Source organism: Schistocerca piceifrons, chromosome 3 (assembly GCF_021461385.2).
Source record: "Schistocerca piceifrons isolate TAMUIC-IGC-003096 chromosome 3, iqSchPice1.1, whole genome shotgun sequence".
NCBI classification, from domain to species: domain Eukaryota; kingdom Metazoa; phylum Arthropoda; class Insecta; order Orthoptera; family Acrididae; genus Schistocerca; species Schistocerca piceifrons.
The window spans coordinates 457,704,359-457,723,766 of NC_060140.1; the positions used below are offsets into that span (position 1 = coordinate 457,704,359).

At 42.9% G+C, this 19,408-nt stretch overlaps 1 protein-coding gene across 1 annotated transcript in view; it reads left to right on the top strand.

Annotated features, from left to right (window-relative positions):
- The window catches only part of LOC124789738 (juvenile hormone esterase-like), a 127,358-nt gene extending 112,071 nt beyond the window's left edge, over window positions 1–15,287 (top strand). Inside the window, exons 9-10 of the mRNA XM_047257190.1 lie at window positions 4,424–4,556; window positions 14,999–15,287. Of these exons, the coding sequence (XP_047113146.1) occupies window positions 4,424–4,556; window positions 14,999–15,167 (302 nt within the window). The 3' untranslated portion in view covers window positions 15,168–15,287. The remainder of the gene's footprint in view (window positions 1–4,423; window positions 4,557–14,998) is intronic.
- Window positions 15,288–19,408: the final 4,121 nt, after the last annotated feature.

Sequence of the window (19,408 nt, forward strand, 5' to 3'; positions counted from 1 at the left end):
CCTAACTGATACTGTCTAAAATCGAGGCATACCACTCTCTGTACGCCTAGTCAGGAATGACTGGTAGCTTCCGTCAGTCACGAAATCTTTGTTTAGTCTGCAAACCTGGGTTTGAATCATATGCAGAACGAGACGGTTCGTCGTGTCATTTGAAGTTCATACATATTCTCAACTAGCAGCTCGTGAACAACTTAAATTTTGAATGCCATGTTGTGTTAAAAAGTAAGTATGGTATCTTACTTTGAAGAGGAAATCCAGAATACGACGAACTTCCTACGTGCATTACGTATCTGACGTAATAAAGAGAGTGGTAACATTTCAGGTATGTCATTTATTGTAATAAATGTGAGATTACATGCCTTAAGGACAGCCTTTTCTGCGATGAGGTGTTCCCTGATATTTGTAGTATAGTGGTATTACTTTACATCTTGAGTTATTGCGATATAGAGCAGTGTTTTCTAGTGGTGATTTGTTGGTACCATTTTCAATAGTCAAACTACTGTACGAAGGAGCGCTTAGAGGACCTGCTAGACAGCTGCGTTATGAGGGTTGTATGCGAATCAGGCGAAATGCAATTCAGGTCGTTCGGATACTTTTGAGCACGACTGTACATAAATGTAGAAACAATTCACAGTAAGGCCACCAGCTGCTTTTGCACTATCAGCGACAACGGCAGTGAACTGAAGAAGGGTAACCTGAGACAAATTGAACTTTGAATAATGACAGCTTTAGTCATGTTTTATTAAGTACACGATGCACTTCGGAGCCTTTGGGTCATTCATCAGACTACACATAATCTTGGTTATACACATGTCTGTCTCAAATTCTTTACCATAGTCTTATATGTATGTCATACCTCTGTATAATTAACTGCCTAGTAACCTGCATGTTATCCAAAACTAGGATGATTTTGAGAGAACACCAACCTTTTCCTGCTATCTGCATAGGCTCCCTTTCACAATTTCCCAACTGTGTTCCTCCTGTCCAATACCAAACCACCATGCCAACACTCACAAGGCATTGCTCGTCCTTGTGTCTCTCTTTTATTTCTTTCCTTTTTTCGTCTCTTCTAAACTTACCTTTTATATTTGTCACTCTTCTGAGGATCAGATAACTTTTCCATCTTGAATCTTTCGTTACAGCTGCTGTTCTTCTCAACGTATGTCATTATCACTGTTCGACAGAACATAATGTACTTTGCACATTGATGCTAGGATCGACATTGCTGTAACAACTATTTGTATTACTATTAGATTAATAATAACAATAATTATGATTATTAATGAAAAAGAAACGATACTTATATAATATTCTGCAATATTTGTTAGATACTTAAGGTAATTCTCATTTATTGTTCTGTCTCAGTTGCACACTTTTTAAATTTGATTCTGGATCATCTTCAGATCTAAAACAAAGAAAAACTAAAAATGTACCGTTAATATTTTAGAATAGCAGAAAAGAAAAGAAAGGAATTGTACATAAACGTAGAATTTACCTAAGCAATTGCAAAAGCAACCCACCTTGTCTACTCAGAACGACATATCAGCAACCCGTCTTGCCTACCAAGAACAACGTATCAGAATACTATATTTTGCATCTGTGATCAATGTTGTAAATAGGTAGATATTGTAGGTAGAGGGTAGGAGGCGGGGGGGGGGGGAGGAGGGGAGTGAAAATAGAGTGAGGTTGATTGGAGAAGGGGAAAGAAAGCACTGAGGAAGTGGTGGGAATGTCATGAGTTTAACAAGGTTATGTTACTATTATAGAACGTAAAATTATGTAACAATTCTACTTGAAACTCTGATAGTGTAGAACGATACGAATGTAAAATGTAAGCGGTCTAAAATAGTGAAATTATAAATGAACCGAGCTGGGATTGAGAACGGGCAAAGAAGGCAATGGGAGGAGGGGTGGAGGGCTGGATAGTGGGCAGAGATGCTATGACGTCAATAAGATAGGGTCTTACATTGAAGTTCCAAAAAGTCAATAATGCAAAAAACCTTCTGTTAAGATATCAGAATGGATGCGTAAAAGAATCATAAAGTAGTACATTTTAAAACTGGAAATAAAGTAGCGAAACCTGTATAAGCTTCTGAAGATATTAAATTGTGAAACTTTGGATGTACAGAGTCATAAGTTTTTACTCTGAAAGTACAAAAATAAAATTGTATTTTCTTTAAAATAATGAAAGTATAATGCTAGAACGATGGATGTATAAATAGTGAAAGACATAAAAATAGTAAAAATTACAAAAGTGTGTTTATATGAAGGTCCTAGAATTGCATGTAGTATCTTTAAATATTATGTGATACTAAGTTTCACTTTATTTTAGATCTGAAGATGATCCTGAGCGATCGAATCATGTAATCGAATTAAAAAAAGTGTGCATCTAAGATGGGACAAGAAATGAGAATTATCTTAAATATGTACTCGTACACAGTGGCTGAACTCTCTCAAGACGATTATGTCGACTATAGTGACAATATTTAGTATTTAAATAATGAATATTGCAGACTATTACATAAGTGTCTTGTGTTTTTCGTTCATAATGAATAAAATGTCCTGTCATGAAACAATGGAATAGTCGGTGAGTGTATTATTATTATTATTATTATTGCCATTATATGTAACTCGGGTTGTAAGCACATTATAATGTTTACTGTAAACAGAACTCCAAGAGTACCTGGTTTAGATGTAGGATAGATCATGAGGGCCATAATCTGGCCAGGTGAAATAAATAATTAATTTGTATTTATCATTAGTGAAAGAGAACTGCTGCTTAGTTCACCAAGTGGAAAAAACTGGCTAAAATGTTCTGCGCATCCTTCCCATCTCTCTGCAAAAATACTGTTCTGTAGACAGCAGCATGATCAACGGACAACCCGAGACTGTCGCTCTTGAACTTATCTGACAAATCGTCTTTCCAATTCCTTTAAATGCATTATAATCTCGCTTTATGCTTATACATACTTCACTTGTTGTGAAACAACACTCAGATACAAAGCTTTTTGAAACTGGAGAACTAGAGCAGTCAACTGTTTTAAAATAAACATGTCGTATAATTTCTGTCTCTAAACACTGGTATAATAAGGTTAGTGAAGAAATTGTTAGCAATGAAAGGTGAAATCTTCTAATAAACTGATAATGAGATCGAGTATCAACGTTTATGACCATCGTAATTTAGTTTTACAGACACTCTTATATGAAATTCAGAATGAGATGAAAATTCACTGGTAATTAAATGGAGGACGTAAATGACCTTTTTCAATTTCATCTTTCCAGCGACCTGTTATGAAAGCAGACTTTTCAAAAACGATGATAACTGTCCATTATTTAGGGCTATTCAACGGCAGTGTGGCGGTGGATCCACCGGTTCCTACCATATTCCCGAAGTTAAGCGCCGTAGGGCTTGGCCAGATGTTGGATTGGTGACCGGCTAGGTAGTCTGGGTGCTGTCGATAATTTGCCCTTTGCTTTTACAGCAGAAGGGACAGGTGGCATAAAGTCTCTGATCACCAGTTTTCAAACCAATGTCCTGGATTAAATTCCAAATGTCTCTACAGAGTGTTGTGAAGTGAGGACATGCGATACTGTTGATGGTGACCCGCCTATTGGATGGGGAAGTTAGGGCTGGCGGTCCCCTTGTTGCTACTCGAGAGGAGTGGACTCCATGCTGGCAACGGTTTTCACCCTCTCCCTTCTCTCATCATCAACCAACCTCTACATAACACCATACTATATACACACCCATTAGTAAAGTCATCTACACTTAACAGCTGCACTTAAACGATACACAACACTCACACTTCATCTTCCCGAGCACGGGGTCCCGGGTTCGATTCCCGGCGGGGTCAGGGATTTTCACCCGCCTCGAGAAGACTGGGTGTTTGTGTTGTCCTCATCATTTCATCATCATTCATGAAAGTGGCATGTTTCGACTGAGCAAAGTTTGGGAACTTGTACGGGCGCTGATAACCGCGCAGTTGAGCGCCCCACAAACCAAACATCATCATCCCCCAGTCACACTTCACGAAGTAAAGATACCTATGGCTGCGAAGGATAGGAAACACCTTTCCTATTCAGGCGTCTGAACCTGTCCTCCGAAGTCTCAAAGCCGTCATAAAATACGACTTTACTTTACTTAAGACTATTCCATAACTTGGTCAATGAATATAAAATTACAGTTCCACAGCAAAGCTCTCAGCGTTCTTTGCTTGTAGGTCTCTTTTTTCTCACAAGGCCAATTAATGTTTGTGTGATTGTATTTTAGTTTTCACTGTGCACAAAAAGTATTATAACAGTAAGCTAAGTACAATGGTGAAGCCATAAATACTCGGCAACATTATTTTGATTCAAATATACTCTGTAGTTATTCCAAGTTTTATCCACGCTAGATTCTTAAAAGCCCTTAACTCTCTTTCAGGTGTAAATCACGCTGCAGACCTGACGATACTTTTTGTGAGATCCGACACTGAGTACAACCTAGATCCAGAATCAGACGAGGATAAAGTACGAAGGAATATGCTTCGATACTGGACTAACTTCGCCAATTATGGGTACGTATTGTATCTGTCCATCTTTTGGTAGTCAGTCATTTAACTGGTGGCTACGGTCAAGGTCAATTTTAATAAATCCTTTTCGATTTCTGGCCACGTCATTTTGTAACGTGGAAAACAACTACAAAATCGAGGTTTCTTCCGTCCGAATTACATTATTAGGGGTTTTCTGTCACGCATTGCGAGGATTCTTCTTAAATAGTGGTGAAACCAGAAGGTAACTGCACACAAAATTACAGCTTTTTGTCATCTGTATCGTGGTTAGGCTGACAGGACAGCAAACTTCTAAAGAGCTCGGGTGGACACTGTTTTATCTGTTGCTCTCTGTGGCCAATTATCTTGTGGGCCGATCTCAAATAGATCCTCAGAGGACCTACCTTTCCCTTGGACGACCTCATAGAGAAACAATATCAAATCAATTTTGCAGGGATGAGACAGTAAGAGAACTAGCGAAAGAGGAGCCCATGCAAGAGACCATAGGTCTTTCTCGTCTTGCCTCATTAGCCGTAGGACGAATTTGGCGTCAACATGATGCATTCCAAGATACCGTGTCAGGATTTCATGACATGATCCAACTGAAATGTCACATTCTTCTGCAGTCTCTCGGACAGTCAGTCTTCGATTGGGACGCACAATTCCATTGACATTCCTGATGTGAGCATCGACGGTATAGTGCCCGCAAAATGCCGTGGCCGCCAGAAGTGCAGTCTGCTGGGGAAGTGTGGGAAGAGCACCTGTGATAGGGGGTCGCTCAGAGCGCTGTAGGGGGAATACTGAGTGCTGGAGGGGAAAGTGCCATTCTAAACTGAAGCCTACGCTTACATTTTTTTGTAAATATTAAATGGGGCCTCTCCATACCCACGCTTGCATGGTGAGCATTCAGAAAGATCTACTGTCACCTCTGCCTTCGTTAGTACCTAAAAAGAATTACGCCGAAAACGCAGCAATTTATTTTCGCCTGGTTTGTGAACTTTCAGAGAAGCTTCACGAGTGGCGAATTATGAGTGAAATCTACACATTTATCTGGTTGCCATGTCAAAATTTGCTTCTTTTGCCAAAACACAGCGGAGTTAACATAGTCTCATCTCACTAACTTCTGTGGACAAGATTGCGAAAGAATTCTGAAACAGTGGTTTATTGAGTTAATTTAGTGAAGAACTGAAGAAAAAGCACATCCTCAGTACAGAAAAAGTGTAATGTCTTCACATATGTTCCAAAACCCATAACATTTCTCGCTTCACCAGCTATCGATGGCCCTTAAAAATTACATTCTTCCACAAAAAATCTGTAGTTATTGGACTAACACAGTAGATAATGAAGTTTTACGTAGTAACGATATGGTAAAATACTGTCCTCTTTATGTGCTATCATTTGCCAAAATCTCATTTCGACATCTGAAACCGTTTATGAAATATGAGGAATGTTGTAGACATTACAGTCTGACTTTATCGGTGGCGCGGCGCTATCGCAAATGAGTGTGCTACATCAGATCAATTTTCTCGAGATTGGTGACTGATAGATAGTTCTTCCCAAGTCTAAAGAAAAGTTCAGTATACAAATGTGTGTGAAATCTTATGGGACTTAACTGCTAAGGTCATCAGTGCCTAAGATTACACACTACTTAACCTAAATTATCTTAAGGAAAAACACACACTCCCATGCCCGACGGAGGACTCGAATCTCCGCCGGGACCAGCCGCACAGTCCATGACTGCAGCGCCTTAGATCGCTCGGCTAAACCCGCGCGGAAAAAGTACAATATGTTAGCTAAATTTCATACGCAACAAAATATTATGTAATATGCACCAAACGCAAAATCATAGCAACCTCTGCCGGCCGCTGTGGCCGAGTGGTTCTAGGTGCTTCAGTCTGCGCGACCGCTACGGTCGCAGGTTCGAATCCTGCCTCGGGTATGGATGTGTGTGATGTCCTTAGGTTAGTTAGGTTTAAGTAGTTCTAAGTTATAGGGGACTGATGACCTCAGATGTTAAGTCCCATAGTGCTCAGAGCCAGTTTTGAACCACAGCGACTCAATATTTCATTGCGCACTTTTCCGAATTTTGTCGCAGTGTCTTAGTTTCACGTAAATAGCACAATAACTATGACCATTAACGAAATGTTGGGCAGATCATCATGAACGTGGCATACAATGCTTTAAGTAAAGCAAAGATCAAATTTTTTCGTCGAATAGTTTCTGTTAAATCGTTTGAGAACGACCGCAGCATGTGCGCCTCGATTCTGTCGTCGCTGACCTGCCGTAAGGTGAAAAACACTTATCGGCCTTCCCTTCTGAATAAACAAATGAACTCGCCCAGTGCTTTATACGAAAACTGGCCACTGCGCATCGACCATCGTATCATGCGCGAGTTATAGACGTCGGAGGGCGGTCTCAACGAGTGTTATCTTTACTTCCATCCGGCCATTTTTAAACGATGTGAACGATTCGTAACACCGAGTACGGCTTAAGCATTCATTACTGTAAGTCTCCTGCATCATTTTGTGTGTCTCTGTAAAGGCTGTCTTCAGTTTCATGATGAGAAATTAAGGCAGATGCGTTGCTCCTCTAACTCTACCCTCTCGAAATTCACGAACTGTGCGCTACAACACTATACTCAATATAACACTGACCAATAACCAGCACACATGCAAGACTGATATTTCCGGCAGTTACACATTAAACACAGGCATGTGTAGTGATGCCAACCGCATTTAGTTCCAACACACCACTGACGCGAAATTACGAATGTTCCGGAATTTTTTGAACAGACCTTGTGTATCCGCATTTTATGCGTCTATGTCAAAAAATTCATCTAATGAATAAAAGGCTTTTTCAAGTAAATGTATCGTTCATTTATTTTTAAATACTGCTTTGTTACTACGTGGGAGTTTGATGGAGTTCGACAGTGAATTAAACATTTTAACACTGGAGTTCTGTACACCTTTCTGCGCCCGAAATGAAATGGCTCTGAGCACTATGGGACTTAACATCTGAGGTCATCAGTCCCCTGGAACTTAGAACTACTTAAACCTAACTAACCTAAGGACAACACACACATCCATGCCCGAGGCAGGATTCGAGCTTGCGACCGTTGCGGTCGCGCGGTTCCAGACTGAAGCGCCTTGAACCTCTCGGCCACACCAGCCAGCTTCTGCACCCGAGCTAGATTTCTTATTTCGCAATGGAGGTCAGCCTTCCTTATTGTGTTGTGGTCATGGAACATTTCGTTGGTTTCGTAGTGGGCAAGATTGTCAACCATGACGGGTACATATATTGGGACGAAGCAGTAAGTTCAAAATGGTTCAAATGGCTCTGAGCACTATGGGACTTAACGTCGGAGGTCATCAGTCCCCTAGAACTTAGAACTACATAAATCTAACTAACCGAAGGAGATCACACACATCAATGGCGGGGCAGGATTCGACCCTGCGACCGTAGCAGTCGCGCGGTTCCGGACTGAAGCGCTTAGAATCGCTCGGTCACCGCGTCCGACAAGCAGTAAGTATCCCGAGCTTACAAGTCCCACAAGAGATTCTTATTTTTTATGACAGTCAGCAAACACAAAAAGAACATTGCACCAGATTCTTAAGTCTCCTCATAGACAATAGGATTAGCAGGGGACATCGTATCCTCTAAACCACAAAACGTTTGTCGTTGGCTACTTTTGCCATTGGGACAACCTCACAAGTTGTAGACATCAGTGACACAAAATCTACTTTTTTTGGTACTTGCACTCTGTCATATGCTGTAGAATTAACTTCTTGGACAATTCACCTTCATCAAAGAAAATCTTCTTGTAGCCGAAAAAGTTGGTCCGAATAACGTGCAGAGTACACCCAAGAACCTCCTGCCATAATCTGTTCAGATCGTGTACCACTGTTAGTCATTTCCTTTCCTGTTCCACTTGCAAAACGACTGTCTGTATGTCCACCATGTGAGCCCTAATTTATCTTATTTTCATGGTCCTTAGGTAGAATGTATGTTGGCGGCAGCAGAATCATTCAGCAGTCAGCTTCAGATGCTGGATTTCCAAATTTTCTCAATAGAGTTTCGCGAAAAGAATGTCGTCTTCCCTGGGGATTTCCATTTGAGTTCACAAAGCATCTCTGTGATACGTCTTGGTCGAAGCTATCTGTAACAAATCTACCAGCCCGCCTCTGAATTCCTTCGATATCTTCCTTTATTCCGATCTAGTGGGAATCCCAAACACTCGAGCAGTACTCAAGAATGGGTCGCACTAGTGTTCTATCACCCATCCTAACGAGAGTTCTGTGTGTGATCTCTTTTACAGATGAACCACACTTCCCTAGAATTCTACCTAGAAGCCGAAGTCCTCCATTCGCCTTGTCTACTACCTTTCTTTCGTGCTCAGTTATTTTGCATGGCTTCGCGACGTTACGGTTGGATAATTAATCGACGTCACTGTATCAAGCGGCACGCCCTTAATGCTGAATTCTAACATTGCGGGGTTGTTTTTCCTACTCATCTGCATTAACTTGCGTTTTTCTACGTTTAGAACAAGTTGCTCTTCATCTAAAAATTTGGTCTTATGTCATCTTGTACACTCATGTTCAGAAAAAAACAGAACACCGTGAACGACTAGATATATGACGTTCACATTCACGGGACATGTACATTAGTATGTTCTGCAGAAATAATTAGCTTTTGAAACATATCGGCCGTCGGGTTCAAGGAGAAAATCGATATCGCGAAGCAACACCACCTACCTTAAAATACGCCTTTCGTTGTCACTATAAGCCGAAGGTAATTGATCAGTGTGACTTGAGCAGACATGCAGGATGCCTCGCAGACGTTTGCACGAACCGTACCGTGAAAACAGTGAGTTTGAAAGGGGGCACATTATTGGAATGAGAGAATGTGATGCATCCACCCGGGAAACTGCTACTCGTGTGTGACGAAGTGTTTCGGCAGTGCAACGCGTGTGTACAGAATGGTTCATGGAAGACCGTAGAACAGGACGTGATGGGTCAACTCGCACTACCCAGACAATCGACCGAGAAAACAGACGTCTCATCCGTATTTCATTGCGTCGTCCTCGACTCTGGTGCGACAGTGAAATAACGTAACACATCGTACACCATCAGGGGTGACAGTCCGTCGCCGTTTATTACGGCTTGGGCTATGCGCACGGCGTCCACTTCTCTGCCTGCCTTTGACGAATGTGCAGAAACATTAGAGACGGCAATGGCGTATTGAATGGCGTCACCGTGGACAGGAATTACATCATATAGTTTCCAGGTGCTGTTTGTCTGAAAATAATGACCACATTTTGGTTCGCCACAGACAGGGTGAATGGCATCACAGGGGCTGCATCCGCACACGATGTACAGCGCCCGCTCAAGGTCTTATGGTGTGGGATACTATTGGGTACAACCACAAATCACAGTTGGTGCGTGACCAGGGCACTATGACCAACGTGATCTACATGAATGACATCCTGTGACTCATAGCTATAGCATCTCTGCGCAACACCCCAGACGCCATTTTTCAGCGAGCCAATGCACGACCACATGTTGCTGCACGAACACCCATCTTCTTGGTGTCACAGGATGTCAGCCTTTTGCCCTGGCCCGCCAGATCGCCAGACTTGTCACGAATCGAAAATGTGTGGGATATGGTGAAACGACGAGCGCAGTGGTGTGGCCCAACGCCAACCACCAAAGGTGAACTTGGGAACCAGTGACTGCAGCATGGATGTCTATACCACAGGACGCCATTCGCTCCTTTTACTCATCGATACCATCAGGCTTGGAACAAGTTATCAGGGTCCATGTCGGCCCCTGTTCCTACTTGGCAACAGGACACATGCTGAATCGAGGTGACTGAAATGGTAATCATCTCTGCAGAATATACTAATGTACATGTCCCGTGGATATGAACGTTCTAACTAACCTAAGGACACCACCCACACCCATGCCCGAGGCAGGATTCCAACCTGCGACCGTAGCGGTCGCGCAGTTCCAGACTGAAGCGCCTAGAACCGCTCGGCCACACCGGCCGGCTACTGGTAAGATATCAAATATGTGACATAAATGCCCGTATTTTCTTTTGATTGCATTGACTTAAAAAAATTAAATGTTTTACACCACAAAGGGACCGTAGACCTCAGTATTTAACATAAATTTCAACTTCATACTTCTACCCGTTCCTGAGAAAAAGAGGTCTTAAACAGACGGACAGACAGACGACAGACAGAGAAATAAAAATGACAAAAAACTTTTTTCGTGTGATATAATTGCAAAGTAACAATTTTCAGATGTTTTCCCTTGCTGTTAAACCTCGCTTCTTCCAGATTTCACAATTCTAGGTGAATGGGGAGTACCTTATAAGTTTTGATGACAGAATTTGCAAGTATCAAAATATGTGCGATAAATTCCCGTACCTTTTGGTTGCATTGACTTAGAAGCTTAAATGTTTTACACCGCAAAGGGTTAGCAAATCTTAGTATATGACATAAAGTTCAACTTGATACATCGATCCTTCCTGAGAAAAAAAGGTTCTAACAGGAGGTCAGACAGACAACAAAGTGAACCTATAAGAGTTCCGGCTGAGTTACGGAACTCTAAAAGCAATACTAAAGTTAAATTTTATACTTCTTTTATTCCAAGGATATCAACTTGTAGGCTTCTCTGCTACAGTAAAGCTTCGTCGTTTGATTATGATCATGTGACTGAAACCAGTTTCGGCAAATAAAGTGGACAAAACAGCAGTTTTTGGCGGAATACAACGACGTTTTATAAATGCTGTCTTACAGATATCCTACTCAACCTGGAAAAGCTGTTTCGAGGAAATTTATTCTGGAAATACCCTCGAGTAATCTCTTGCTCTAACGCGAACGAGAAAGTCGTGAAGACAGTGTCCAACTCATTTTAGAAAGGGTTACAGACAAGAACAGCTATCGCTTGTTAGAAAAACAATTAACGTAATAGCATAAAATACCACGAACTGTCTGACCTAGGATGGCTGGTTCAGGAGAAACGGAGGATTATTACGGTGACGACATCATTATATAAGGATAGAAACTAGGACTGGGGAAGAAAAGGACAGTTTCTGTCACAAAGGAACCTCCTGGCATTGCCTTTAACGATTTAAGTCTCACAAAATCTGCTACTGGATGGTGGCACTGCACTTTGAACTCCTATTCTCCTGAATGTGAAGCCTAATCCGTGATATGAAACTGGCTCATTTCAAATACGACTAGTGTATCTTATGCTCAGAACCCTATCATTCAATACGGAACACATCTGTTTGTGGTAAATAAATACACGCATTAGCCGAAACATTACGACCGCCTGATTAATAGCGTTTCACGTTTGGTATATAATACCTTTGTGGCATAGGTCCGACAAGGCCTTGGTCGATTTCCGGAGGTATATGGCACCAGTTGTCATCCACAGGTAACGCACTTTCTTGGTGGAATGGATGTGTGTCCCATCGACTTCAGACTGGGCGAACTGATGGCCAAGACGTCAACGTGAGTTTCCTATCATGCTCGTCAAACCAATGAAGCATGTTTCCGTAATCGTGACACGGACACATATCTTGCTGGGAGGTGTTATAGTAGTCAGGAAGGACATCAAGCATGCTTGAAGTGATGCACCTGGTGTTCACATATTCGGTGTATTCGATTAGTGCAGGATCCATGGAAGCCCAGAATAATGTCACACGTAGTACAGGGTTTCCATAATTAAAGTTCCAGTTTCAAACTGCTGTAGAAAGAGAACCCCAGTTCAGAGTGTCGTCAGTTTGAAGAGCATATTATTATACTGTCTATTTGAACAGCATACTGTTATTGACGCAGGGGAAAAATTTAAGGAAAATTTGACCAATGGATGGTGCTGTAAGCGTCAGAATATGCACACCATCAGACGCGCAGCACACTGCTGTTCCTCAGTTTGCGTCAGAGAAGCCCAACGTGAGTGTCTCCAAGAAGGATTGTGCGCTTCTGGTAAGGCTCTTTTACAAGAACGGTGATGACAGTGCGCCAGTAACCCTGCAGAAGTTCCGGACGCTCAAGCTATAAGAAAGCCATTGGTCCTATGTCTGCTAAGGGTCTGGTGGAAATGATTACAAAATCCTAAAGTACAGGTTATTTCGAAGTGCAGTGTAGCAGAGGGAGAAAACAAGTTGATCCGACGTCTGTCGAAGATGTGGTCACAGCATTACAGAACGGGTTCAAGTGGTAGTGTGGTGACATGCAGTGCGTGGGGAATTTCCGGAACGTTGGACATATCAGCGAGCACGGCGCATAAAATCTACGAAACATCCTGCATCGATATCCATAAAAAAGTCACCTATGTTCGGGAGTTGCTTACTGCTGACCCGCTGGCAAGACAAACGTTGACTCTAGGATTTCATGCTCGCAAGGAACTAGACAATGAATGTCTATGGAATGTTCTGTGGACAGACTAAGTCTATTTTCATCTCCACGGACATGTCGATCCGTAGAACTGCAGAATATGAGCAATGGAAAATCCGCACGTATATCAATCGGTACCACTTCATTCCGCAAAGGTGATTGTCTGGTGCGGGTTGACAGCATCGTTTATCGTAGGGCTGTATTTTTTCCAGGAGATAAGCCGTGCAGGTGCTGTTACCTGTACCGTCACTGGTATACGCAATGAGAGTCTTTTGTGCACCAACGTCATTCCAAACACTTCAAGAGTGGGTAGGATCATCCTTATACAAGATGGCTCCTCTCCGCACATTGCACAGCCAGTGAAGAGGTTGCTTCAAACGCATTTCAAGAATGTCATTTCCCTACAGCCTGGTCGTCCAGATAGCCTGATCTTAATCCGTGTGACTTCTTGCTGTGGCTTCATTTGAAAGATGTTGTGTTCAGTGCTCCAATTACGAACGTAGCTGAAATGAAGACACACATTGCGCATTGCATTCTGAACATGTTCCCTGAGACATTCCGATTTGTTGTGGAACATGCTGTTTCTCGACTTTAACTTGGGATAAAAAACGGTGGACAGCATACTGAAGATGTCTTGCGCCTATCACACGACAACTAGACACCGATGTCATTTTGATTTTTAGGGGTGTTTGGCCTCAGGACAGTTAAAAACGGATTTTTTCATCCGAGGTGGTACTTCGTTGAGGTGGTGAATGGGTTTACCTAACTAAAACTACCACAAATGTTGACTGCTGATCTTGTCCAGTCAGGCACACTGAAAACCTCATTTGCGCCAAGACCCTTACAACGCCATTTTTGGTAAAATTTTGTTTAATTTTTTTGCTCCATGAATTTTCCCCTTGCGTCAACAATATGCCTTTCAAATTTGACGTCATTCTGAGCAGTGGTTCTCTTCTACATAGTCTGAATAATTTGGACACCCTGTGTAAGACTACTCCCACCGGCCAGAATCCGTGGCACTGTGCACGTTTCGTGCAGTTTTTCGCCTGGATGGCAGTGTATATCAGGCCGCTGTGGCCGACCAGTTCTAGGCGCTTCATTCCGGAACCGCGCTGCTGTTACGATTGCAGGTTCGAATCATGCCTCGGGCTTGGATGTATCTGATGTCTTTAGGTTAGTTAGGTTTAATTAGTTCTAAGTCTAGGGACTGATGATCTCAGATGTTAAGTCCCATAGTGCTTAGAGCCATTTGGACCATTTTGAGCCAGTGTATACGGACACTGACGTCGACCTGGTGTAACATGAAACCTGATTCACCCGATCAGGCGACAATTGATTCACGGTACACTCTCCATTATCCTGTTTCTGCTGCAGTCGTAATTGACGAAATGATTGGGGCAACATGGGAACACGTAGGGGTCGTCTACTGCGGAACCCGATACTCAATAACGTGCCCTCAACGGTGTACTCCAAAATACTTTTGCCTGCTGCAGCATTGTAATCTGTTGACAGACCTGCCGATTATCGCTTATTCTGCTTCACAGGGCGGGAAAGCCTCCGACTTCCATGTTCTCTGATGATACGTGGAGTCCACATAACTTGATTCCTACTTCTGGTTTCACCTACCTTCAGCCACTCTCCGTAGACGCCCCCGACCAGCTGCACCGTTTCCGAGATGTTCGTCCCCAGGCGTCGTACCATAAGAATCTGCCGTTTGTCAAAGTGACTTATGTCAATGGACTTCCGAGTTTTCATCCGAAATCGTCCCTAGAATGATTCCCCATTCGTCTCTGTTCCACTTATATTCTTATATACAGTACCGCACCACGTGCTCGCAAGCCTGCAACCCCGCCAGGCGGCATTTTATCTCTCAGTGTGTAGTGAGCATAATGTTTTGGGTCATTAGTGTAGCCCTATATGTTCTCGAAGGGTACACATACATAATTTTCATCCAATAACTCAGAACATCTGACAGCGAACAAGCAAAATATATACTATAGACAAGTAAAAATATTCGGTGTCGGTATATGAACACTATTTGCTAATTGTACACATTTTTGCACAGAAATCCAACTCCGGAGGCGGATCCTGTCATCTGGGAGCCCTATGACAACGTGACCCGCAGCTACATGCTCATGCAGTCCGTTTTCTCTCTCGCCAGCAACAAAGACGCAGAGAGGATGGATTTCTGGAACGAAAACGTGCCACTGCAGCCTTACGCCGACATTTTCTGAGAGTATATGAACAAAAAAGCACCAGCGACTCTTTCTACAGTCCAAAGGATAACAAACATAATTTCAGTTGAACTATTCCAGAATAAAACGCTTTCATTTTATTAAATATGTTGATCTCTATGTTAAGTGACTCATTGCCTCGAAATAGCACGAATAAGCTGAATGGAGAGAAACTAATAGTTGACTTTTCCAATATGGAACATAAATAAATGGTTGCAACACAGTGTAATATATCAACAGTAAAATAATAGCAGATGGGCATCTCCAGTAACAAAAGCAAGGGACAGTTGAAGATTTTCAGATCCAGTAGTGAAACTTCTTGCAGCTAATATGCGTGGCCTACAACCAGGTAAGATATCAGAGATGGCTAAATATTTTTCAAAGGAGGGAGATATTACAAATTCGAGTTTTTCCACTAAGTGAAAAACTTGGAAAGAGATTTTTGTTCGTTAGGAAATTTTAAAATTGAGATAATGAGTACTGTCTTCAATAGTGAGTGAGTTTGGAGAAACAATGGAGATGCAACGCAATTAGAGTTTACAGTGGCATCTGGCGTGGCTCTGGAAGCGACCTGTGCAGCATCTGAATGGTTGCGAGTTCCTGTTGCTGTCTGACTGGGATACCAAATCCCCCTGCCTCCCAGTCAGCCCACAGGGAGGAGATGGACTGGATGAAAGCTAGACTGTCGACGAGCAGTGGGACCTATTGATGTCCTCACGAGAAGCACCTGTGTGCAAGGCGCTGTTAGCCACTGATGGTCCACTGTAACAAAAGGCCAAAGTATACGAATGCGTCGTGTCTGTTTTTTCGGACACGTCCAAAAGAACAAAGACCACACAGAACCAAATGGTTCAAATGGCTCTAAGCACTATGGGACTTACCATCTGGGGTCATCAGTCCCCTAGACTTAGAACTACGTAAACCTAACTAACATAAGCACATCACACACATCCATGCCCGAGGCAGGATTCGAACCTGCGACCATAGCAGCAGCGCGGTTCCGGACTGAAGCGCCTAGAACCGCTCGGCCACAGCGGCCGGCACACAGAACCCGCAACTGTGAAAAATATTATGTAAAGTGAAGGTGGAGGGGGAGAATGGAAAGGAAAAAATTCATGACTTCAGTTTTATGTGGAGTCAGTGGCGGCGACTGAAAAATGTGTGTTGGGCCAAGCTTCAAGCCCGGGTTGAACACTAAGCCCAAGAATGCATCAAGCAGTGGGCTGACCAGACTCAGTGTTGAACGCAACTACGCAGACTATCTTGGTAGGCCCCTTGGCAGACCCACACTTCTCCCTATTGCAAAAAAATGGTTCAAATGGCTCTGAGCACTATGGTACTTAACATCTGTGGTCATCAGTCCCCTAGAACTTAGAACTACTTAAACCTAACTAACCTAAGGACATCACACATATCCATGCCCGAGGCAGGATTCGAACCTGCGACCGAAGCAGTCCCGCGGTTCCGGACTGAGCGCCTGAACCGCTAGACCACCGCGGCCGGCGCAATCTATTGCAGTCACCGTTCATGTCTTCCATGCTCGCTACTTTGAAATCCCTGCAGGATTTCGGACATGATTGCGAATTTGCATTGAAAGTTGTGGATTCATAGCCCATTGAGGCAACTCATTTATATTAATGCGCTGTGTCTGTTTTTCTGGACATGTACAGACATAATCTGCGCACTTGCGCTGAACACTATGTCTGGGTGGTGCAGTGGTTAATGCAACTGCCTAGGAAGCAGAAGATGGTGCGTTAGAGGCCCGGTACGCCCACATTTTCACTCAGCGCCACTGACTTTGCATAAAGCCCCGATGCAGACGTTATCACGAGTTCCTCTCCTTTCCTTTTCTCCCTCTCCACCTTCAATTTACATAAAAGGTCAAAGATTACAGTGGCGCTGTCATGTTCTAAAATGTACACAGTGGCTCTATCTATATTGGAGTTCATACCTGCCATGGAGGGTTGCCTTCATCCTGCGGCAACAGAAGATGAGTTGGCAGTGAACTTGAGGGTGCAAGTCTTAACAGTGATACAGTAAGGCCGGCGACAGTATGAAAATTGCTCTTGAGATGGAGGGTAGAGATGACCACTGGTAGCCATGAACTCAGTTGGTTTTGCACTAGCTCCAGGAATTTGCTTTGACCTGTGATAAAGGACATCTGTCAATGCTCAGTAGTCATCGTAAAAGTAGCTATTGCTATATAAGAAGTAGTAGTACCAGCAGAAGCAAGGGTAGGAGTACAACAGTGTTAAATGGAAATTCGTCCACAAAGCACACGAACTACTGTATGCAGTATTTGGAAGGCCAAAAACCTGTATCAGAAAGTAATGACGAGTTTGCTATTAGTTATGAACTGATGAGTGAAGTTACTATTTGTATTTCACGAGAAGAGACACATTTTTCTTTTGTTACTGTTGTGGCGACTGCAGTGTGTAACAAGCTGCAGTCCACAGACTGTAGAAAATATGGGGTGGGGCAAAAATCACTGCCCACCATAATCCATGGAAAACATTAACGTAATCTGGATTGTTTGTGGAATTACAGATACAAATACCAGAATGCACTACTGTATTTTTTCTGATGATTATAATTACAATCAGTAATTATTCACACATACACTAGGGTGTATTCTATTAAATCAAAGGTCTCTGACATTGTTCATTGTTGTTTCTAACCTGTTCTGAAGATGTTTTATGAAGAAGAACATGTTTTTAAAAACGAGGTACAAACATGGTTGTAATTTAATAATAAATGAGTGGAATAATAATTTCAACTCTGTTCCACCTACAACGAAAGCTATCTACAATTTATGGAAACTTTTTGAGAAAAGTGGATCTACCATTCAATTGCTATAGGTCAGGTGGACTATGAATAAGTGATAAAACTAAGATTAAAGTTTTACAAAGAGTTATCCAGAGTCCAAAAAAATCTACACGCAGGCTGTCTCGCAGACAGGATGTTTTTAGATCTTCTGTTCAGAGAATTTAAACATTACATAACTCGTCTCATACAAGGGTTACTGGAAGACAATCCTGATCGTAGGCTTCAATTTTGTGACACATTGTTAAACGAATTAAGAGAAACAGTTCGAGAAATAATGTTATGTATCATCCTGTAACTTCAGTGAAGTGTTATGTTATTTCAGAATTCCAGGTTTTTTTAAAATTTTTTTATTAAGTTAAGCTGTGATCGGTATTGACTTTTGGCCTACTCTGGATATGTATCTAAATTTTCTAAAAGCGTGTAACTGTATCTACCACGACCCTGGGAGAGGGGGCATAGGGAGGGTGGGGGGGACATGATTACCATGTATATGTCATCGCTGCCACTATAAAAGTCACAATACAGTCAGATCTCATAAACTGTAATTTTTTACATTTTTTAATTACTTGAAAATACACTCCTGGAAATTGAAATAAGAACACCGTGAATTCATTGTCCCAGGAAGGGGAAACTTTATTGACACATTCCTGGGGTCAGATACATCACATGATCACACTGACAGAACCACAGGCACATAGACACAGGCAACAGAGCATGCACAATGTCGGCACTAGTACAGTGTATATCCACCTTTCGCAGCAATGCAGGCTGCTATTCTCCCATGGAGACGATCGTAGAGATGCTGGATGTAGTCCTGTGGAACGGCTTGCCATGCCATTTCCACCTGGCGCCTCAGTTGGACCAGCGTTCGTGCTGGACTTGCAGACCGCGTGAGACGACGCTTCATCCAGTCCCAAACATGCTCAATGGGGGACAGATCCGGAGATCTTGCTGGCCAGGGTAGTTGACTTACACCTTCTAGAGCACGTTGGGTGGCACGGGATACATGCGGACGTGCATTGTCCTGTTGGAACAGCAAGTTCCCTTGCCGGTCTAGGAATGGTAGAACGATGGGTTCGATGACGGTTTGGATGTACCGTGCACTATTCAGTGTCCCCTCGACGATCACCAGTGGTGTACGGCCAGTGTAGGAGATCGCTCCCCACACCATGATGCCGGGTGTTGGCCCTGTGTGCCTCGGTCGTATGCAGTCCTGATTGTGGCGCTCACCTGCACGGCGCCAAACACGCATACGACCATCATTGGCACCAAGGCAGAAGAGACTCTCATCGCTGAAGACGACACGTCTCCATTCGTCCCTACATTCACGCCTGTCGCGACACCACTGGAGGCGGGCTGCACGATGTTGGGGCGTGAGCGGAAGACGGCCTAACGGTGTGCGGGACCGTAGCCCA